We start from the raw sequence: 24,945 nt of genomic DNA, 5'->3' as shown, positions 1-24,945 counted from the left end.
TTTTTGGGGTAGGGCTTATATCATGACCACCCTGGAAAACCATGTTAGGCCTTATTCTCTGGTTAGGTCTTATTTAGGAAGAAAGACGGTAGTATATCATAGCATAGTATGATAAGAAGTTACTAAAGTGTACAATATAGAGTATGCAGTAGTAAAACAGAAAATATAATGTATTTGAGTAAGAAAGTACAGTAATAATATATACAGTTATATGCATACATTTAAAAACACAATTCGTTATGGTAGTTTTTTTTTTCTCTGTGTTTGACCTTTGAGTAGTGCCAGAGGAAGATTTATCTGAATGGTGGTAGTAGGGCTTGCCATGGTCAATACATCTACATTGCCAGATGAGATTGAGGTGGGCTTTTAATTGGGTTTTAAAGATGGGATTGCTGTTTTACAATCTGATATCTGGTAGAAGAGAATTCCAGATTTTAGCAACTGTGTAGGAATAGAGAGATTCACCAGCACTGTGTCTACACTTAGCTACTTCAGGAAGGGCTTTGTTTGTGGATCTTAGCTGGCCAGTAGAATTGTGAAAGTTGAGTAAACCTGAGAGATCAGGAATCTTGTTTGGGTGGTACAGCAAATAATGAGCCCTGGTCAGTTGGTTATAGTTTAGTAAGTTGGCGAGTTCTAGCCAACCTAATTGTTTTAGTGAGTGACAGTGGTGGGAGCGGAAATTAGAGTTGGTTGCAAATCTAGCTATTTTATTATAGCACATGGACAATTTGTGTAAGTCTGTCTTGTTAAAGTTTGTTAATACAAGGGATGCATAAAGCAATGTAGAGAGAAGATGAGTTCTGCATATAGTAATTTTGGTGTTTTTGGTTAGATAGTTTTTGCAGCTGTATAGGGTCCCAAGTTTTTTATGGACTTTGGATATGGTTTGTGCTATATGTTTTTCATACTTTAGGTTTTGATCAAGTATTACACCAAGAAGTTTAGCTTGTGATACTGGTGATACTGGGGATATTTGTGTGTTATTCGCAGAATTGATACAGAAAAGAGCAAACGAGTCAATAGTTTTGGTAGGTAGAAAAGCATAAGTTGAGTATTTTGGGGGTTAAGTATTAGCTGTGAGTTTTTTAACCAGTTTTCAATATTGGAGAAGGCCCCTTGGATTTTAGTCTGGAGTGTTTGGAGTGTGGGGGATGAGCAGATCACTGTAGTATCATCTGCATATTAGAGTATTGTATCTTGCTGGGTAGCGGTGTGGAGGGTGTTTGTAAAGATGTTAAATAGTAGGGCTCCAGTATGGAACCTTGTGTTACACCTACTCTTACTGGGAGAAGGGGGAAGAGGGAATTATGCCACTTAACTGCTTGTTGGCAGTTGGATATGTAGCCTTGAAACCAGAGCAACGAGGGTTTATTTAGGATGAGTTCAGCTAAGATAGCAAGTAGTTTGCTATGGATACTGTATCAAATGTTTTGGACAGATCAAGGAAGGTGGCAAACACTAGGTTTCCTTGGTTCCTATATTGACTGACAGTGTTGATGAAGGATATGAGTGCTGCGGTGGTGCTATGGAATGGGCAAAAGCCATGTTGAGTGTTGGTGAGGAGACTATTTGTAAGTAAATGTACCATCAGTTGAGAATGGATACATTTTTCAAGGATTTTTGATAGGGGGAAAAGATTGCTATGCAGTAGTTAGTAAGTTCGGTTGAGGGAACACCTTTGTGTAATGGTATTATGTAGGAGGTTTTCCCAAAGGGGTAGAATTGTATACTCATTGATAGACTTATTTATTTATTTATTGACATTTGTTAACTGGGTTGGTCCAGCTGGGATTTTGGCCCGTTTTCAATGGAGACCCGAGGAGAAAAGCTCCAATACAGATATTATATAGACATAAAAAGGTAACAATTATAATTGACTTATGATAAGATATGAAAAAAGAAGAAAAAATATTCAAGAACACTACAGATACAGGTGAAAACATGCAAACTATTTATATTATGTAAACTATATGTTTACAAATTAGAGATTTTGTACATTTTTACATGTAGAGTAATTGATCAGATGGGAGTGTTCAGTACAGGTTGTAACCCTTAGTTGAGGGATCACATTATTGAGGGGACAGAGGTTAGTGAGGAGGGGTAGCCCTCGGAAGGAGAGATGAGGTTAGGTTGGGGCTGTGCAAGGGCAGATTCTGGTGTTGATCAGATGGAGTTTTAGTTTCTCCTTAAAGTGGGCTGGGTGAATGGTGGAGCTTATTTCACGAGGAAGTTTGTCCCAGTTTTGGGCTATTGAGTATTTATATAAGAGTTTGCCTACTGCTTTTTTTGGCTGGTAGGTGTTAAGAAGTTTCTGATTAGAGGTATGGAGAGTGCGAGAAGGTGAGTAGATGGAAATGAGGGAAGAAAGAGCTGGGCAAGATGAAGGTTTGTAGAGGATGAAATGTAGCATTTGTAGTTGTGAAAGTAACAAAGTGTGGGGGAATTCTAAATGAAATGTAGCATTTGTAGTTGTGAAAGTAACAAAGTGTGGGGGAATTCTAAATGAAATGTAGCATTTGTAGTTGTGTAAGTAACAATGTGTGGGGGAATTCTAGCCAGTGTAGGGATGCGAGGGGTAGACAATGATGGGATTTGTAAGGAGAGTTTATGAATCTAGCTATCTTATGATAAGTTTGTTGGAGTTTGTTTAAAGTTGTTGCTTGGATACTGGTGAATATAGGGGCAGCATACAGAAGGGAGGGTAGGAGGAAGGCTTGAGCAAGGGAGAGCCTAACATTTGGAGTTAGAAATTTTTTGTTACGATATAGCAAGCCAAGATTCTGGTTAGTCTTTTTTATACAGTAGAGGAGGTGTATATTAAATATGAGTTCATCATCTATGATGACTCCTAAAAGTTTAGTATGAGCATCAGGTTTAATAATTGTGTTATTTGAGGAGGTGATATAGAAGAAAGACTTGTGGTGAGTATGTGAACGGGGGAGAAATAGTAGGAGTTTGTTTTTTTGGGGTTAAGGATGAGTAGGTTTTCAGAGAGCCACTGTTCAGTAGATGAGAAGGTTTGTTGAGAGAGAGTATGGAGCTCAGAGATGTTGTCAGAGATGGAGATGAGGGTAGAATCATTTGTGATTGGATGAGGGAAGATTGTTTGCAGGATGTGTGCAGGTCATTAGTGAAGATGTTAGAGGAGAGGACCTAGGATGGAGCTTTGGGGTACTCCTGTTGTGACAGGAATGGAGAAGTGGAAGAGAGCCATTTGACAGACTGCTGCCTGCAGGATAAGTAACTGGAGAACCAGGTAAGGGTAGAAGCAGATAGATTGAAACTAGCATGTTTAGATAGCAGCAGAGGATGGGAGACAGTATCAAAAGCTTTGGAAAGGTTGAGGAAGAGGCATGAGATAAGTTTATTGTTATCTAGGGCTTCTGCAATGGTATGGTTAAAGGATAGGAGGGCAGTACTTGTACTATGGTGGGGATGAAAAATGTGTTGGGTAGGGGTGAGAAGATTTTGTTGGAGTATTTTAGCAGTTGTGAGTGTTTGCATTTTTCAAGTATTTTGGAGAGGGGGGATAGGATGACTATGGGATGGTAATTAGATGGGTCAGTGGAGTTACTGCCTTTGTGTAGGGGAATAGTGAAAAAGGATTTCCAAGGGGTAGGTACTGTATATTCCTGAATGGACACTGGGTAAGCTATAGAGTCAGCAGCTAGCTTGAGGAAAGTGGGGGGTAGATTATCTGTAGATAGTGAGCAGGTTTTGAGCTTAAGTAGAAGAGATTGGATATAGGAAGTAGGAACAGGCTATAGGGAGAAGGGATTATTGTTGGGTGGGTAAGAGGGGATGTGTTGAGGAGTAGTATTACCAGTTGTGGGTAAGAGTGACTGAATAGTATCAATAAAGTATTTATTGAGCAAGGTAGCTGTATCTAGAGGTGAAGCATCTGGGTACGGGGATGGGTATGAGGGGCATCAAGGAGAAATAATTATTTTAATGGTTGACCAGAATTTCTGAGGGTTGGTTTTGCTATCAAGTAGAGCAGAGTTAAAGAAGGTCTTTTTGTCAATATTGGTTTGTTTCTTGTTAAGGTTTCTGAGATGTCTATACTTGTGGAGCAGGGATAATTCTTTAGTTTTGGTCCAGGCATTCCAAGCTTTATCTCTTTGGAGCATAAGGGACTTAGACTCTTTGGAAAGCCAAGGAGCATAGTTAACTTTTATTCTAACCTTTCTAGAGGGAGCGAGGGAGTTGAGGGTATTTAGGAAGATACTGTTGAAACTATTTACTGCGTCATTTAAAGGGATTTGTTTCAGGAAAGACCAGTCAGTGGAAAAGAGAATTGTGTTGAATTGAGTTGAGTCAAAGTTAGAGAGTTTGGGGCTGTATCTATAGTGGTTTGATTTGGGAGGTTGAGAGCTATATCTAAGGGCAAGAGTGGGTAGATAGTAACTTAGTTGATCTGGTAGGGTAGTGGGGTTGTGATATAGCTTAGGGGTGTTGGTGAGTATCCAGTCAATTATAGAGCTAGAAGAGGTGTTTTTATGGATTTGGGTGGGAGAAGTTCTAAGTTGATAGTAACCGTGGAGATTAATACTGTTTTGTGGAGAATCCATTTTTAGTTTTATCCAGTCTAGGTTGACATCTCCTAAGATAAGAGTTTCATAGGGAATATTGTGGGTGAACAAGGAAATGATTTTCTCAAAGTTTGGCAAGTTGTTTCCAGGAGGGATGTAGATGGAGGCAATAGCTAATTTTATGTGTGAATTGAGGTGTTAGTTAGCGATAATGAGTTCAGCTAGTTGAAAGTCAGGGATGGGAGCAGTAAAAGGTGTGAGGTTGAGACTATTACTGTATAAGATGGCTACACCACCCGCTTAGACTGGTTGATAAATATCGAGATGGGATAAGCTATAGCACTAGTGGCAGTTTTTAGGTACTCTGCAGGGAGTTTGTCAATTGCCAAAGTGGTGGGTTTTAGTTTAGTAAGGTGCTTGTATATTGTGTTGGTAGGAACTGGTTTGACAGTGAATGGAGGGTATGAGTTTGGGTTGCTGATTGGTTGTGGGAGAGTGCAAGGCTGGCTGTTGCTAGTTAGGTTAAGGATGGAAGAAGTGAAGTAGTTGCTAAATTGGGTAGCTATCTCTATATTATCTCCTCTGACATTGGGGGGAGGGCTTAATCTTTAAGGTAACTAAAAGAAAAGTTTTTGAGATAGCTGCCATGACATCTGTTGGGTAATTCAATTTGACTTTTATTATATACTTAATTTTTTCTGTTTTTTTGTTTTGTTTTTTTTGTTTTGCTTTTGTGTTACTGGATTGCAATATTTTTATTTCAATATTTTTAGTTAGAACAGTCATCAAAAGTTGCATTTTTATGAAGACTAGGGAAAATTAATAACTTGCCTGTTATGGGAGGAGGTAGGAATCACTTTTTTGTGAATGGTATCTACAGCAATGATAAAGTAAACAGGCCTGCTTTTGTGTGCCTGTACTCCTCAGGGGTGCTGCTTTACAACCTCATAATTTTTCTTTATTCAAAGAATTACATATACATAAATATGGTCAATAAGTACCTCAATGTCCATCTATAACATTTATACTTGCCATTTCAAATGTGAAAGTCAAGTGCAATAATATTACTTAATTACTTTATGAAATGAATAGATGCCTTACAACAGATTACTAATGGCCTATTGACTATGATGCATCTGTCTAGTTCAGTGACCATCTGTCCAGATTATTTAACACAGTTTGTCACCAAAAGACTGGGCCACCAGAATATCCACAGGAAGTGGAGCAGCTGCTTGAGAGGAAATTGTGTGTACGTTCATGTTATTACTTCATCCTTGGTTGGCAGTGATGGGATTCACATCACATCAGTACCAGCCATCATGACCATCTTGACATCACAGTTGGTGGCCTCCCAGCCATCTGAATGCCACAGTGCAGTGGAGGCAGTGGTATCATCACCTCATGACATCAGTGGCCATGGCGTGGGTCTATATCACGAAGTCGAACACTTACAAGTTCGCACACCATGATATCGGACTCAGATGTATGAAAAGCTACAACTCCGAAGACTCATAACATAGATTTTTTTCTCAGGGAAAAAAAATCGGTGAGCCGTCTTTGGGCTGTGCTATTTCCTCCACTGTGGTGTGTTCTTGGAGTCGGTATACTTAAGTAGGGGGGTGTGGGGGCAAAGCCCCCCACATTATTTAAAGTTTAAAGTGTGCATTTTGTTTTTTGTTTTTTTTTGTCACGGAACAGCGAATATTTTCCCTAGGAAAATATTCGCTGTTCCGAGACTTTGCTGTTTTTAGTTTTCGTACATTTGTGTTTGATATCACGGCGTTCGAACTTGTAAGTGTTCGACATCGTGATATAGACCCCATGGTGCCACTCCTCTGTCACAACCATAAGAAAAGAAAGGACATCAGGACTAGAAAATGTTCAGAATGTAATAAGTATCAGTTATATTAAATGCATTACAGGAACCTACTGTATAATGCATCTACCCCTTACAGAGCTGAATAATTTCCTGATTAAACTGTAACATTCAAAAATCAATGAATATTCACTTGGGATTTTAATTTACAGAATCATCGAATGAATAAAAAATGATCATGCCCAAATGCTAATCAATGATATTTATAAGAGCAATTTACAACAAATAGTGTGAAATCCAGCTAAGGATAACAATATCTAAAGCATCATATTGAACAATATAGAATTTGTCTGTTTCCCACCCGAGGTATCCCCTCTGTAACTAACAGACAGCATGGTGACATCACATTTAACTTAAACTCACTCACAAATAGATCATCCTTTTAGAATTTACAAAGTAGTAAATAATTAAATAAATTATGAAAATAGACTGAGATACAACCCTCTGTGATCCATACAAATCTCCTTAACATGTTACCAATGAGTTCTGTGATATTCTTAGCTTGTCCATCATTAACCACGTGCTACTAAAAGACAAATTTACTGATAAATTCAACCTAAAGCCCTTGGTAACAAACCATGAAGTTACCAAATGCATGAGAAAAACAAAGGTACTCTCTACTTTCTGAATGTATCCAGTTCATAAAATAAGTCTAAATTAAATTATATACAGATGTGACTTGTTTATCTTATCATATCTTCTGGATCTAGCTGGAAATCAATTTGGTCTCAAAGGCTTATCATAATTATAAGGCATTCTTTAATTAAATGCTTATTTATTGTTTTATTGGATTAAATAATAATAATAATAATAATAATGACATTCTATAATTAGATGTTTATTTATTTATTTACTTATTATTTTCAATGAGTAGGTGAGCTGGAGTGCATGGAAGCTCATTTTCAGCCATGCAGTGATTGTTATAATGTGCAAGTACAGTATAAAGGATGAAGAGACAAGTTAATACAAAACTGTATTTGCCATGTTTAGCAAATAATTAAAGGAAATCATGATACTTAATATTATTCACTTCTAAGGACCATTAAGAACATAGTTATGAGCTTCCACCAAAAGCACCGAATAGAGTGATGGTTATACTAGTGTTACAGGACCCAAACAGCCGTACTCAGTGCTGTGATGGGTAATGATGTAAGCTGTATAGTAAACACAGACTTTGTGGGTAATTGAAGAATTGTGCCTGAAAAAGAGTTACAGAAAATGGGGTGTGTGCCAAGTTGGGAAGAATGAGGCGGTGGGTAGAGAAATTATATACTTTTGAGAAAACTGAAAGGGAAAACTAAATTAGGTTTGGCCTCAACCTTTGTACTGCTAAACAAGTTCACCCCAAAGAAAGAGCAGTTGTGTAAGGCATTCATTAAAAAAATATTTTTTCAGTAAAGATTTTGGAAAAATATGAGTATTTTCCCACCATCCCTGTCCAGTGTTGTTGTTTTCTGGCATTCAAAGAACTATGCATATACATGTACACACATATATATATATATATATATATATATATATATATATATATATATATATATATATATATATATGGATAGATAGAGAGAGAGAGAGAGAGTGATGATATTTAGTTGGTAATCACATGCTCAACTACTGGAAAGTATCTGGCATGCCACCTTTTAGGGAAAGGTTTCAGTGAATGCTCAACTTGACCTTCCAATTGTCACACCTTCAATAGTAAACCATAGTGATTTTATGCCGTTTGCTGAGTTTGGTTATTATCCCGTTAGCATTTCACACTAGAATAACGGAAGGTGTTGTGAGGTTATATTGTTTTATGGGGGTCATTTACATCAGGCAATGTCAGTCTGAGCAGCATCATGTTGGGGAGCATATGTACTCCTAGAACATGGGCCATTTATTAAAGGATGGTGGGAAAAAAACACTGACCATACATCATATTTTCTGCAGTATTGCCTTTTTCCTGAAGATCTTTCGTTATGGCCAGTGCCTTATATATATAGACTTTCTCATGTATTCTAGGGTTACCATTCCTGTGTCTGTGATCTATAGTATAATGCAATTTTTAAGGTTCCTTTTGATATGGCACAACTAGCAGAGGTGAGGGGTACAGTCTACTACATCTTGCATAGGGACCAAATCCCAATGTGAAAAAAACTATTTAATTATTTAACTGCATTCTGGTAAGTTTCAAGATGCATCTCAAACTATTGCTTCTTTCTTTTTTTTAGCTGTTTTTTTGCCTCAATATTCTAGTTATTGCACTTCTGATAGGAAGCCTAAGTTGCATATATACTCTCTTAAGACAAATGAGTATATCCTTTGTACCCTGCCTTTTTTAATCTCTGCATAATTGTAGTGCTGTTTAGTTCTGTACTATTTGTTGTGTAAATATTCTGTTCCAACTTCCATGTTTATAGATCAGAACACTCAAGATAGATAGTATTTTTTATTTCATGTATTATCCATGAGTTATTAGCTGCCAAATATAATTTGCTGTTTAATAACACATTTGACCTTTTTGTATTATGTTTTACTTCATGCTCGCAGACATTCAAACCTGTCCCAGTGTGTCCTGAAGTTATTCATTCTCCTGTACCGGGTATCCCAGAACAAGGGGTGAGGACCAACCATAAGAGCTGTCATTCAGGAAGTTATTGAGGTATGTTGTGCCCTTGCCAACATCTTGGCAACGAGACATTACTATTACTAACCTAACCCACCCCTGAGTACTGATGTGAACACCCATGTCACAACGGGATGTTCTGCATCTTTCCCCTCACTTGTGAGTGCTGCTATTCACAAGCTACAATAAGCTGCCATTTTACATCTATAGATAATGGTGACCATTTGAAATGTTGGGACCTACTACAGCGAGTCTTGAAATATATTGCAGACTGAATGGCCAAAAGATCGGACTTACATATACTAAGTCTGAAACGCCATTTCTCAGAATAATCCCTTTTCTCTAAAGTATGGCAATTGGGTCTATATCATAAGATCGAAGTTTGAAAATTCTGAATCTCATATGATTGACATCATATGATCGAAGTTTTCAAAATTCGAATGTTTCAGCAGAGATCGCCGTAGGGAATATTTCCCTTCACTTCAATGTAATGTGATCTCAGAGTTGGTATATTTAAGTAGCGGGGGGTGTGGGGGTGCACGGGGTCTTGCCCCCCTGCATAGAGCTTTCAGGTAGGATTTTTTCATTTTCTTTTTTTTATACTTTGTGTTCAAAGTTTGAAAACTTTGATCATATGTAGTCAACCATATGAGATTCAAAGTTTTCAGACTTTGAACATATAATATAGACCCTGGCAATCCTGGAGTTGTATATATATATATATATATATATATATATATATATATATATATATATATATATATATATTCAGGGGATAGAGGGCTTGCTCCCAACATGGGGAGTAGGGGCTTGCCTTCCATGCAAAAAGAAGTTTTAAGGAGAACAATTTTCAAAATTCACTCTTCTCCCATGTATTCTGGGTATTTTTTCAGCATTTTGGCACTTGGCATTACAAGTGTCAACATTTCAGTAGGGAACCACAGACGGCTGATCTTTTGTAACACAGCCAGTAAAGAATTGATAATGCAGTATTGATCCTGGAAAGAGGCTGCCTAAAACTGAGGATGCACACTTAAATCACTTCATCTAATTGACTAGTCTAAATTCAAAACAAATGCCCATGTAAAGGTTTCAAAGCTTAAGGATGATTTTCTTTTATGTCATTAATTCAGTAGTTATTCTTTGATAGTTAATGGCTCTAAAGAAGATGAGTTGCTATTGCTCCCAAAGGTAAAGCCAACAATGCAGACAGTCAGTCAAAACAAAGTCACTCATACTCAAGACTGCATGTGATTTTAAAATGTAAGCAAAATAGGTAAAATAATTTGCTCTTAGAATATAATGTAGATTGGAAGTAGAAATGTAGACAACACTACAGGTATTGTACAGTAAACAGTTAGTGATACAGGTGAGGATCAGGTCTGCTGTACACTTATTTTGGTATATAGCTGCATAACTTAAGTAGAATATAATATTATGAAACATGAACAACTGCTGTGCATCATGTATAGAACATAAAACAATATGTCTTACACGCCTGTAGCCTCCAAGCCAGGTCCGGTCTGCATTACTTTTATAATGAAGTACAACACCATTCACATATTTGTTTATGTCTTCAGTGTGGATAGATGCAAGATGGCCGCCCGTTCTTTTACAGTCATTCTGCCAATAAAAACATTATATTAAGAGTGTTAATAAATGAACAGTAATCACTACTGTGTTACAGATTGTTAGCAACTGATCCTATATTTTATTTAAACAAATATATCTTATAAATCACCCTTTTTAATAATGCTTTGAAATATATAGCACATAAATACAGATACCCTCTATATTCACAAAATGTATATGTAGCTCAAAAAGTATTAACTTTTTGTATTGTGCAATGTGCATGCATGATTTAAGTTTGTCTGCATTATGATAGGTGCACATGGTGGTTAGTTAGACAATTGTTAAGAATGTTGAATTGTGAGTCATGTGTACTGTGAATACATGGTACAAATGTGCTCCACTGTAAACATATCCACCATCAGTACCGTTTGCAAGGTATATTTTCAGTAATAACATTTGTAGTGGGGGTTGGTGCCCCTTGACCCCTGTCTAGTTCTTAATGTGGTGTTAAAAGGTATACCAGTTACTTAACAGTGTAAGAGAAAGCATGATTTAATGAAAGAAAACCGTGACAGTGTTAACAAAAATGGCATGTTCCTATTTGATCTGGTTGATACCACTACAAGTATACATATCTTTCTAGGTTGACTGGTTTAAAATAATTCCCATCACTGTTTTTATTAGCTGACTGCCAAATGGCACTGCCCAGTTACAGAGTTAAACAAAATGGTGCAGTTGTATTGCATTTAACACAATGCAGCATTCAAAAAAATCTACCTCATCTAGCCGTGCTGCAGTATCCCTTCAGATATACCACAGGAGGCACTAACCCATACATGTAATATAGGACCAACTACACACTTATTAATGCCTGCTTCTCATTTATGGGGAGCCAAACTATTTGGAAAATTGTTAGCTGGCTCAGCCAATCAAACATCCAGCAGCTTTCATCTATTTCAGACTGATTAAACAGCTATAGGTTCATGCTATTTGTTTTTATTGACATAGTCTTTGTGGACTAGGTTTGTTCTGCTAGCCATCTGGAGTATTTTCTTGGATAACTTGAAGTGATATTTATACATACTAAGGCAGCTTTGGCCAGAGCACCAGGGAAATTCCCCTCCTTTTTCCAGCTGTGTGCTGCTTGAGTGTATTTCCTGATGGAGGAAAAAAGGGCACATACATGTTTGCTCAAAACATTCCAGGCCAAGATTTTAATTGACAAGGATTGGTTTGAACAAATCTCCCTGGTGATGAATATAATCTCAGATATTGAAAACTGGAGGCCTTTTGTCTTAGAAAATATAGATTACAACATTTTTATGAAGCTCTTGTAATAGAGGTTTACAGTAAAATGATGGGGAAGAGATGTGTGAAGGGATGTATGGACTAAATGTACAAGAAAAGATTTGTTGATTTACTAAGTAGGTAGTGGCTGCATACTCAATTATACAATGGCCCCCCATTAACATTCCAAAACGTACATGCTGATTGGTCAGCGTGCACAATGTAAATCAGAGTTATAGTAATGGAAAAAGGTCCGGTCGCCCGGACTTTTTCCATTAGTATAACTCTTTTTTTACAGCAACAGAGAAGGCAAGATCTCCGTTGCTGTTTAGACACTGTCTCGCTATGTTAAAGGAGTTTAACATAGCGAGACAGCTTTAAAAAAAGTAACGGACATCTTCCTATCTCCGTTGCTTTTTTAAGGGTGTCTCGCTATGTTAAATGGGTTTAAAATAGCAAGACAGCTTTAAAAAAATCAACAAAGATTCCGTTGCTTTTTTTAAAGCTGTCTCACTATGTTAAACTTCTTTAACATAGCGAGACACTTTGTAAAAAGCAACGGAGATCTTGCTTTCTCTGTTGCTTTTTTCAAAACTGTCTCACTATGTTAAATGGGTTTAACATAGCGAGACAGCTTTAAAAAAAGCAACGGAGATTCTCCGTTGCTTTTTTTAAAGCTGGCTCACTATGTTAAACTCCTTTATCATAGTGAGACAGTTTGTAAAAAGCAATGGAGATCTTGCTTTCTCCATTGTTTCCTCCCACAGCTCTGATGTACTGCGTAAGCATACGCATGCGCAGTACATCAGAACTGCCGCAGAATACCAGACAGCTGCGGAAGGGCAGCAAGGAGGCATTATACAATGCCATTATTTAAGAAAAGTAATTATATTTTTTCTTAAATAATGTCATTATATAATAGCAATAACCCACTTCTGGGTGTGGGTAATGCTGGATTTACCCACGGTTGTCTTTGTTTGGCCACTCGGGCTTCGCCTCGTGACCAAACCACACCAATCGTGGGTAAATCCAGCATTACCCACACCCAGGCATGGGTTATTGCTATAATAAAGTATAGTTAGACATGAGGCTGTGAAGTAACAAAGTTATTTTATATGGAACTGGTCCCTGGACTGTTTTTCTTTTCTGTTAATCTTTTTTTTATTTTAAGAAAGCAAATGCATTGCTTAAAAAGATAAAATAAAATGTAAATGACACATGGACTTTCTTAGCCAGGGTACTGTAGATTGACAGGGAGGTGATTGGTTAAATGCAGGGTACTGTAGATTGACAGGGAGGTGATTGGCTAAATACAGGGTACTGTAGATTGACAGAGGAGGTGACTGATTAAATGCACTGAACTTTGGTTGATCAGTACACTTCAACAATGAATTTTTGTCAGCTGATTGCTTTCTGCTCCTTGTCGGAGGAGAAAGCCTGCATATATAAAGGAGGGAATGGATTGTTACTGGCTGGCTAGGAAAGCAGCTACTGAAGCATGAGGTAAGCTTTTTACTGTGATGATGATGATGATGATGATGATTACTATTATTATTTTTTCAGTGGTGGATTTACTGGGGAATCTATGGGCTTCCAAAATGTGCTTTTGTGTATTTTTACCAGGCAAATTAAGTACTGCTGTCACTAAGTAATGATAGACATTTGAGTTTCAGACTCCATATCCTTCAGAAATTGCAACGTAAAGGATGTTATTAAGTGCAGACTCTTAAGCTAAGAGGTAAAGAGGGCAATGGAGTTTTATAGTGGGTTGCCTTTTATGGTTCTAACAGCAACGAGATGAAATACAATTGTGGTCCATTGTTTATAAATTTATTTGATCAGAAGCAAATATGAGGTTCATACAGTCATGCAAGTGGTTATAACTGATAGTCATGCGCATGCATGTGTGTGTCTGTGTGTGTGGGTGTGTGTGTGTGTGTGTGTGTGTGTGTGTGTGTGTGTGTGTGTGTGTGTGTGTGTGTGTGTGTGTTCATGCAATATATATTGTTCTCAGTTGTCCACACTCTTGCTTCATGTTTTGCTGTCCTCCTCACAAGATTTGTTGTTTTCTTGCCAATTATTATTGACTGTAGTCTCTAAATAATGACAGATTGATCTGAGTTTCATAGTTATAATTCTTCAGAAAAGTCTGCTAATGCAAGGCATGTTATTCTAGAAACTTTTTAAGTATATAAGAGCAATATTAAAACTCTGACACTGATTCTTTTGGAGATAGTGGTGAGGAGACATAATTTGTATATGTATGACAGCAACAACTTTCAATATATGGTTGTGGCCATTTTTTATTTACCTTTAATCTCAATGTAACACCGGCAGGATGTACAAGAAGTGACTATTATATTTTGGAGTAGGAAGCAGGCAGAATTTCCAGGTATTTCCAGGTTTACCTTTTTGTCATCTTGGTTTATCGGGAGATGTTATTTTTATGAACACTGAACATTAAATCTTGGATACAGATTAGTTCTTCCCTAAATGAAAATATTTTTCTTAGACAATATTTTTGTCAAGGCCATCAATGGATTAAAAGGTTGTGGAAAAAGCTTCAAAATGTACATTAGTATATTGAGAACCCCATGCCTTCTGGGGGACTAGAGGACCCCAGACTGCCAGTTTAATTTAGTTATTTCAGTGTAGTCTTGGCCAGTTCTGCTCTCCATCTTAGTACAAGTTGTGGAAAGACAGGAAAGAAGTTGTCCAGGTGGTGAAGTTTCTTCATTGTATGTCTTTAAAATACCCATAGTCTGTTTATTGCAGTTATTTTACAGATGTACCGCTCCATGAGAGATAAAAAATAAAAACAAATGTTCCTTTACCATGGATGATTTGAGAAGCACTGGTCTAGATCATACTGGTTTGTGGGAAATAATATGATTTTACAGAATAAGTAATGAAGTAGTGAAAGCCTTCAAATCAGTGTATGAAAATGAATGGACTAAACTGATGTTTAATAGTTGGGAAGGTGAAACTATCCATGTCCAAAAGGTTGTAAAACAAGGATGTACAATAAGCAGAATTTTGTTTATGATGTTAATGAATGAAGTAATTATACATTGCCAGAAGTATTTAGGAGAGGCAAAGGAGGAAATAAAACAGACATTGAGTGTGGCATTATTTATGTCATATGTATATGATCTTACTATAATAATTAAATAAAGTGTAGATGAGAGACATTCTAATGAGAGTAGAATATGATTTAATGATAGTTTTTTTAAGATTGGATAAAGAAAAGAATAAGGGTTTGGGGGATACAGGTAAAATTGGAAGAGTATATTTTTCACTGAAGGAGGTTGTGTATGCATGTGTGTGTTAGGAGACAGGTTTTGGAAGCAAGAAAGGATAGAAGATCTAGACAGAACTACAGCAATGTGGAAAGTACTTTAAATGTCTCAAGGAAAAATATGTATTTAATAAATTTCTATCAAAAGTAACTTCATATCAGTAAACAAGTCCAAGAGTTTGTGAAGTTCATTTCACAACTGTGTTTTTATTTCTAATGGAAGTAACGTGATCTGAAAAGATCTATGTCATTATCATAAAGAGGGACGGGAGCCGGGGTAGGTTAAGGGTGATGAGGTAGGTCAGGGGGAGAGGGATAGGTCAAGTGGAGATGGGGTAGGTCAGGGGGAGCCAGGGTAGTTCAAGGGTGGATGGGGTAGGTCAAGGGGGGCCAGGGTAGGTCGGGGGGTTGGGGTAGGTCAAGGGGGGCCAAGGTAGGTTGGGTGGTTGGGGTATGTCAAGGGATAATCAATAATGAAAATGGAGAAAAGTAGATGCACTAGTATACACCCTTGTAGAAAACCTTTGGTCAGTGGTGAAGCAGTGAAAACGGAGGACACAATCCTGGTTTTAAAAGTTCTACTGAAAAGATAGATCATGGGCCAAATGAAGGCAGTTGGATTAATATCTTTTGTTAATAATGATTATTTAGACACTGGTTCAGAGGATTTGGTTAAGTCAGCAAAAACTGCACCACTGAGGTGATACCTGTCAATGTTAATCAGGATTTCATCTGTTAAAATACCAAAGAAATATAACTGTGATCCATCCAGTTCTACTGTATGAACAAAATTGTGTAATTCTGTATGAATTAAAATAGCAGAGTATTAATAATGTTCCCAGTAGGTTTGCTAAAGTGATCAGTATTGAAATGGTGGAGAAATAAGAAAATCTAGCTAGTTCAGTTTTTTTGGCAATGGTTTTACTACAGCTAATTTCCAACAATTTGTGGCGGATGCATACTTTGAAAATATGTTGACAAGGGAATGTGATATGATCTTGGCAATGTTTGAATTTACAGGGGTATTATGAGAGATGTGTTTAAGAAGAGTTTCTGTGTCTATATTAAATTACAGCATATATAACAGAAAAAGCAACAATTAATCAATTTAATTAGCTAGAAAGTTTAATCTCAAACTGAAATAAGCCCCTGTTTGCATTGGTCACTGGCATCTGGCAGTCCATTTTGCAATAATGCTGCTGTTGTATCTTGATCTTATTGCTATTTGGAAGTTTAGGATGTGCAGTCATTTCATCTCCACTTCCATTTGGAATTAAAACAGCTTTTCCAAGATTCTGTATCTGTTCACTTACATCTGCTTTAAATATTCAAGGTCCATCCCTTGTCATGTGCCAGACAGAGAAATAATGTGATCCATGTACAATTTCTTTATAAAACATGAGCTCTTTGATTATGCTAAAAAAAACTTCATTACTTTAGAGTGAAAGGCTCAAAAGTTGATATCTGCTTGGTCCACAGGCTTTGGTTGACAGAAACAGATAGGTGACAGGTATGCAAAATCAATAATCCCCAGGAAGGGGAATGCAACCTTTCCCTAGGAATTGTGTACTCTCGGAATTAGTATATATAATTACCAGGAGACAGCCTTGCAAAAACACTTGCGTCCTGTTTTGCTTGCTCAAAGGTTCTTCCTCAGAACATGAGCAGCAGTCTGTAAATATGTTTTTGTGTTGATGTTCCCAACATCTATATTCCGTCAGATCGATGTAGAATGCTACATCTCTATCTATCTATATATCTATCTATCTATCTATCTATCTATCTATCTATCTATCTATCTAGCTATCTATCTATCTATCTATCAATCTGTCTATCTATCTTTATATATGTTACAGCGATGTTCATGCATCTTGCCCTGTGGGACTGTATTACGTTTGGACAGACAGAACTGACTGGTTTTCTTACTTTAATGGCTCAGCCTTTTGGCATGTGTTGCTGTCATATTGACGAAACTGAATGTCACCATTTTCACAACTTACCCTTTTATTTCTTTAAGTTTTTGACTAAAAAACTGGTGATAAACTTTTCTTAGTATATCCTTGTATCATAAACTTGCTAAATCACTGAAAATGCAAAGACATGGAGTCACATTTTGGTAGAACAGTGCTAGGAGTTTGTTTAGAGAGATGACTGAACTTCAGGCTCTGCTGCAACTCAAAAACACTCTTTATTGTGTGGTTTCTGGGACATAGTTTCAGTGCAGTCACACCACTCCTTATATAACAAAATTTAGCATCTACCACACCTTTAGTCCCTGGACTAACTGCTTGGGAGAATCTGCATTTGTCAGAAACACCATCACCTCACATCAATTTATCCATAGCCCTAATTTGGAGCTCCTGGAAGTCCAAATAACAGTTAACAAATTCAAATGTTACTTCACTGTTAGTTGCAGATTTCTATCAATGTACCCCATAGATCATGGAAATTACCTCAACACCATTTATAGGTTAAATATCAAATCATATACTTTCTTGCTAGCAGATGTCAATTACTTAAACATGAACTGGTACACTTGCACCTTTGAAATGGATATGCTCAGCATTTCCTAGACTATTAATACCAATGTGCTGCAGCAGATTGTAAAATAACCCCCTTGAGGTGCTAATATTCCTGACTTGGACTTTTCCAATATATAGCCTACGCTTATACCCCACCCACATCTCCTCATCTATGGTTAAGTCTAACCATAAGTCAGTCATCATTTGTGTCAGGCATAATGGCATTGCCCCACAACAAAAAGACACCCTCTTTAGAGGCTTCAGGAGAACAAGCCTTCTTGAGATTGTAGAAGACCCATGGAAAATTCCCAAGAATCCTCTCAAAGTGGACTCAGCTGAAAGAATTGTTGCTCTCACCTCTCACATTTATCTGAACATCTGGGGTTTATATTAAAATCTCAAAGAGGCATTTCAACGAACGCCTCTTCATCAACACATACTGAATGAACGCACTAAACCGCGATTGCTCAGAACAGCAATTTCTTTCCCTGGGAAATAAATCGCTTGCCCTCAAATCACAAACACACTACTTCAAACAAAACAAAGTGGGGGCTTTGCCTCCCACACCTCCCAATGTGTGGGGCTGTGCCCCCCACACACCCCCTAATTAAATATACCAACTCCGAGATCGTACTACAGTGGAGAAAACAGCAAACTACCATTCTGAATGATCATGGTTTAGTGCATTCATTCAGTATGTTAAATGAAGAGGCGTTCGCTGAAATGCCTCTTTGAGATTCTGATATAGACCCAACATCTGCATAGAAAAGTCAGTACTTGCCCATTCTAAATATAATTGTAAATTCAGGAATAAACCTCTCAGCTGGAACTTTCATATTAATAAAATGTAGAGAAAAAGTGGGAAAGGAACAAAAATTTGCAGGAAATCTCCATCCCCTTATCTCAGGGACATCCTGAAACATGCCATCAAGGAACCTAAAGGGACTATTAGAAAATGTAAAGCAGAATATGAGTTTAAGGTCACTGCACATACAAAAGAAAACTACAGTGGCTCTGCTTGACAGAGGCTCAGTTAATTAATCAATTGGGTGGCGAAAGCCGACACACTCTGGTTAGGCTTATAAATGCCCTCGGGCAGATAGCCTAGTACCTATCTATGAACCTATGAACCTATGAACAAATCTTTGTTCATTTATGTCAGGAAATTAAGGAATAATGTCCAGTAATGCACTGTGCTCATCTATAATAGTAACATTACATGTTCCTATCTCAAACATATAGCCAACATATTAGCAGACAAATTTAATGTTGACTTTACCCCACCTCCCACATTGCTGCTCCCAGTATCCTTGAAAATTTATTTTCCTCTGCAACCACCTTGAAACAAGCCTTAAAAATCCCTGTTAATGGCTAAAACAAATACTTCCTTCAGGTCAGACTGCGTACCAGGCCGCATTATCATCAGTTCTTAGTTTGGGCCTCTGCTCAAACTGTATAACCTTAGCCTATTAGCCCATGGTTAGCACCTGATGCCCGGAGAACAGCCACTGTGATTCTCCCACACAGGGGTGGCCCCTTTGCAGACTTATGTAATTATAGGCCCACCAGCTTCAACAGCCTTATGTGCAAAACCATGAAACATTTCATAGCAAAACTCATTTCTGCAGTCATAGGCAACGTAACTGATCAAAATGCCAATCAGGATTGTTTTGAGAAGGACAGGTCCTGTTTCCTTAAACTAGTAAGTTTTTTTAAAAGGGTAAAGGAGCTGCAGACAGTGATCACTCAGGGTGTTCTTATCTTGACCTGGATAAGGCTTTTGACACTATCCCCATGCTGATATTATTAAAAAATTGACAAGCTTTGTGTAAACCACTGTGTTATTTGCTGGATTGTAAATTGGCTACCCAACAGATCCCAAACAGTGAAAGTTTATGAAACCTTTAAGAATGTTAAACCATATTTAGTGGGGTACCATGTGGTCAGTGTTGGGTCCTCTTCTGTTTGTCATATTTGTAAGCATTCAAATCAATATCCCAGAAGTATGGTTGACCAAGTTTGCTTATGATTACAAACTGGGCACTGTTATCCGCTCATCCACAGATACTAAACAACTGCAGCAAGAGATGAAATATGCACACACCTGGTGTATGAAACCATCTTAAGCTAAATGCAGAAAAAGTGCACCATGATAGCATTTGGTAAATAACTTGCTCTCAACTCATATGTTATAGGTTCTCTCCTCTTCAGAAAGATAATATCATAAGAGACCTGGGTTCTGATGTGTACATCTCTCTCACATTTGACCATCATGTTTCCACCATAGCCAGGAAATCCTTCTATCTGGCCCAGTTAATTTCCAAGGGGAATCATAGCATTATAGAAAGTTCAAGGCTAATGAATTGTGTGACCATTACACCCTACCATTTCTCACTCTAGACTGTGCCAACCTGCCTCAAGTAGGGCCAGGCTAGTAAAGACTGGGGTGAGTTTATAAATACCCATCCAACTACCCTGGTCCTATTTGAGGGAAAATAGTGCATTGTGATGCTTTACCTGTAAGGAATGTCAATTACAGAGTTGAGAGAGATAGTGATTAACAAAGCTATGGCTCCACTTTGTTTTACTGATCTGCTGAAGCATATCTAGATCCCTTGTTCTGGCATTAGTGTGACTGCTTGATTTGTGAAGGTACAAGAGATCCTGGACTACTGGACCCCTAAATGCTCAGAAGGCAAGGCACAGGTCTCCTCTGAGGACTCTATAAGACACAGAAAAGAAGAACAAAGCTTCTAGTCTTTTCTAGTAGTTTATGGATTTTAAGCTTCTTATACTCTTTGTTACGAACCTCTGGGATCTTTCCAACTGTTTGATATGAATAGTGAGGTACATTCTGTATCTTCATGATCTAGTGGAGTTATCCTGCCACTGTACTCTTCCCATATCAGATTCATAATTAAATACACCCCCTTATGTTTGTATAAATCCAAGCATATTGCACAACTGGAAATACCAAAGATACCTAACCAAGAAAATTAAAGGCCTTAAATTATTCAGCTGTCACAATAGATTATTACAAATCTTCTTATACTCGGTAGCCTTCATTGCATACTGTACAGATTTTCACACAATATCCAGATTTTTGCCTATTTTGGACTGTTTTTCATAAAATTATGGTTCTCTGGGAAATTAGTAGCAAATCGTTAAAGACTGAAGTTAGAAAATAATGACAGACATTTGAGTTTCAGACTTAATAACCTTCAGACAATTCATGCTGATGCAAAACCTGTTATTTTATCAACTTTCTAAGTTTGTAAGAGCAATATTTAAAAATTGTCACTATTGTTGGGCCTTTGTCCCACTTTTATTTATGGCTTAGTCCAGATTTCTTGCTCTAGTACTAGGGCAATGTAGGTCAACATCATCTAAGAACTCCACTGTTATGGCAACAGGCCTTAAATATTAAAGGTAACTACTAACAAAATGCATGTCTTACCTCAGCACTCCAGAAAGATAATTGTTTTTCATGGTAGAAATATGTTTCCCCGTTAATTTGGAATTGAATTGGCATCTTCATTTTTTCTCCATCCGTGCTTGATGCAGCACTTTCTCCATCATTGTGATCCAAGTTAAACTGCAGTTGATCTCCCAAAGCTAAAGAAAACAGAATTACTCATATTCATATGAGATTTCAAGCATTGAGTAATATGCATATCAGTTCTTCTGATGCTTTACTGTATCATGAGGGAAAAAACTCTGCAAAAGTGCATACTGTATTTTCTGCACTGAGGACAGTGTTCGAGAACCTGATTACATATAAATAGTATTATCAGAAGGAAAATTATGATTATAATGTTTTTCTGTGACTAATGCTGCATAAAAGATACACATATGCTCTAAACTTCAGATAGGACACTTTGTTCACTTACTGACACTGTGAGGACTATTTTGTACAAAGTACAGAGTACTTTAAACTGTAGATACTGACCACAAATCTCAGTGCAATGGGAATTCACTGCAACAGTGGACATCAGATCCCTGACCTGAATTTTTCAGTATAATTTTCTACTGTGGCCACTGTATTGTAGCCCTAAATCCCTTAACTATAACTAACTCTGAGGTTACCAAAGGTCAGAGTAAGTTATAATACAAGCAATGACCAGCGCATTCAGAATACTAGTCTAGGTCAAATGCAGATTTTTTTTTTTTCAAGGACACGTATATCCTCTTTTGCAGGAACAATACATTTAATTTAGGATCACTTTAGATGTGGGTTGGTACAAATTTGTCTTATCTCACATTAAACATTTATAGTTACCGAAGCCTAATTTTCCCAAACCACTTACCATATCGGATTCAATTCCATCTTCTGATGCTGTGCATTTTAAACTGTCACAAGAACTTGGTTTACAGCCACCTGCTCCTAAAAACATTTGAACACATTGTCATCAGTGCACCAGGAATGCACACTGTCCAATACTCGCTGTAGAATAGCAGTAGCTGCATGTGATATGGCAGTGCTGTCTACCATGTAGTCATCTGAGTACTTTGTCATCTATTATAGTTTTGAGTTTCAGAAAAGAAGATTTCAGAAAGGAGGCCAAGCAGTAATCCTTTAAAGTAGGCCTTCCATCCATACTAAGTGTGTCCTGCCATTTATCCTGTTCTGAATCTACAGAGGGATGTAGCTGTGGATATTTAGTTACATGGAAATTCAGTTCATCTTATTGATAATTCCTTGTATCTTGTCCTCTAATACTATTATAAATTACATTATGACTTGTATTTTGTCTGCTAGTACTATTTTAAGACAACGTTATCTGGACTTTAAGCTAGCTATAGAAGTGGAAGAAATAAAAGCTAGCTTTGTACTAATTGTAATATATCTCTTTAACAATAAAAACTTACCCCAGCAGGCTGATTAGGTAGACATATATGGTAAAACTGCCCCTTAATAAATCCTTATGCAAATTAGGACTTGACAAAGGAGCCTATCAGGAATCTGCATGGCTAAACTGGGGATTCATCCAATCTTACTCTCCACTCTGCCGACACCCACTGTAAATAAAATATAAAAAGCAAAATACGTCTTAGTTTTGAACTGTATTTTACTGGACCTGAAGAAGTCATGCTCATGAAAGCAATAATCCTAATATAGGTTTTTCGAGAAATTATTTCATGGCTGATTATTTCGAATAGGGAACAGAGAATTAACAAGGCAGAAGCAGAAAAGCCACAACTTAACAGTTGCCGGTTTTGGTAAAGGCACTGGGTCTGAATCCACCTTAAACCACATCTAGGTATCAGGATTATCCTAATAGATCATTCACTTTTATCTTGGCTTTGGTCTTAAAAACATTGCCAAGTTAAATTCCCTGAAAATGAGTGCCCCTCTCCCAAGCTTACGACCTTGGATTTTATCTTATGTCTACAATTGGCATATCTTCTCGTGTAGTCCTTCCTCTCCCCCAAAGCACGAGTTCTGTTGTCCCTGGTCTCCATCAGGGAAGCAGCACCAGTCAATGTGCTCCTGAGTGCATATATCCCAGCCCACTTCCCCAGGAAGTGGACAGACTATGACCCTTGACTCTTCCTTCTCTCTGCCTGGTTTCTCCTGTCACATGGCTGCTAAATGAACCCCAGTTGCCAAGGTAGCAGTCAGAACTCTATTCTCTGCACCACACAGCCAGACTTAAATTTCACCATTCAGCTTTGACACTGATTGTTTACACTGAGTTCCACATAACTACCTCCACAACAGGCCTTTGTAAGTCGTTGTGAATGCCATTTCACCTCTAGAGTTGCCCAATGTTTCTGCCTTGAACTATCATTTTCTTTTTGTTTGTCAGTTTGCTACCACATCACCTGTATGATATTAACTTGATGTGTTACATCAGTGATCTCCTTCTGATTGCATCTCCCAGTGTTGTATCCACTTTAGAAAATGCAAGATAGGAAGACTTTAATAGGATTTTGCTGTGGTTCTTCCAGCATCATCTAACAGTAAACCCATCTAAAAAGTAAATTGATGTTATTTATAACCACTCAAGCACTCATTAACTGCCCTCTCATACCTATCACTAACCACCAACAGGCCAAACACACACGTCAATATCTACAACTGCTTAACCCCACCCTAACTTTCAGTCCTCACACTGAATTCATATTCTCTGAAGTACTCCAACAGCTGACACAGGTTCTCATAGCTCCTCACTCCTAACTCACATTACTGTAGCACTAAAAACATACTAATCTCCAAACGTCAATACTCAATTGCTCTCCTTGACTAAAAACTGTAGCCTTCTACCACAACTCTCAACAATATATGCATATTATAACACATTAATTTAACTTACTTCTATCTACAAGGACATTAAATTCCAATGTTAAGATCTCTGTCTTCTCACAGTTATTACTGTCTATAAGCTACTTTTTCTATATGTCTACCATCCTCTTTCCCAGTTCCTAACCATAGCTAACAAGTATTAACCATTACATAATAGTGGTATGAATGCTACAACTCCATGTAGACCACTTTACCTTAAACTGCACACTGGCTCCTGCTGTATGGAAGTGAATCCCTAATAATATGGCAAATTCTCCTTCTATTTCCTTTTTCTAATGCTTCCTAATCACACAATATTTCAAGTAATGAAATGGCACCACTTTGAAACACCTCAGTATCTCCCTTTACCTGTCATTAAGTTCATATTTGACCATATGACCTGTAAGTTCATTATATACAATGTAAGCAGTGCGTAACTCCCCAATAGCTTATACATTTTCTGTAGCCTTTGATATTGCTCACTGACTACGATGAGTTATGACACAATGATTATTTTTCTGTACACTCATAATGTGTCACAATACTTCATTCAAATGTACTTACATTTTGTGCCTACTTTATACTCATGAAATACTATGGCTTTATTTGCTGCCTCGTGGGCCATGATATGTATGAACAGAGTAGTTTGAGCAGTCTGCTGACTTAGTTAATAAATGTAAAATAAAATTAATAAATCAGACAAAGGTAGTAAATACAGCTGCATGTACATTGTAGAATTAAATGGACATTATCATCATGGGCCATCTGAATATATGACAGAATTACATAGATACTGTCTCAAATGGAGGAAGAGATGTCCCACTATCCCACTAACAGTGGATCTTGTGGAGGTGAGGATAAGTAAGGAGTATACAGATGACCCTAAGGAGGAAGAAATGTTTGGTAACATGTTCACGTTAGATGATATGAGGAAAGGACACTCAGCTCAGGTGTGAGAATA

The 24,945-nt window shown here is 37.5% G+C and overlaps 1 protein-coding gene across 1 annotated transcript in view; it reads right to left on the bottom strand.

Moving 5' to 3' along the window:
- The window catches only part of LOC122804088 (lectin-like), a 59,594-nt gene that overhangs the window by 21,998 nt on the left and 12,651 nt on the right, over positions 1–24,945 (bottom strand). The window contains exons 3-4 of the mRNA XM_044073748.1: positions 21,156–21,313; positions 10,514–10,642 (exon numbers count right to left, since the gene is read on the bottom strand). Of these exons, the coding sequence (XP_043929683.1) occupies positions 10,514–10,642; positions 21,156–21,313 (287 nt within the window). The remainder of the gene's footprint in view (positions 1–10,513; positions 10,643–21,155; positions 21,314–24,945) is intronic.

This window comes from Protopterus annectens, chromosome 6.part0, assembly GCF_019279795.1.
Source record: "Protopterus annectens isolate FY-2018-M chromosome 6.part0, PAN1.0, whole genome shotgun sequence".
NCBI classification, from domain to species: domain Eukaryota; kingdom Metazoa; phylum Chordata; order Ceratodontiformes; family Protopteridae; genus Protopterus; species Protopterus annectens.
The sequence above is the reverse complement of the archived record's forward strand: the minus strand, read 5'-3'. Positions and strand labels throughout refer to the sequence as shown.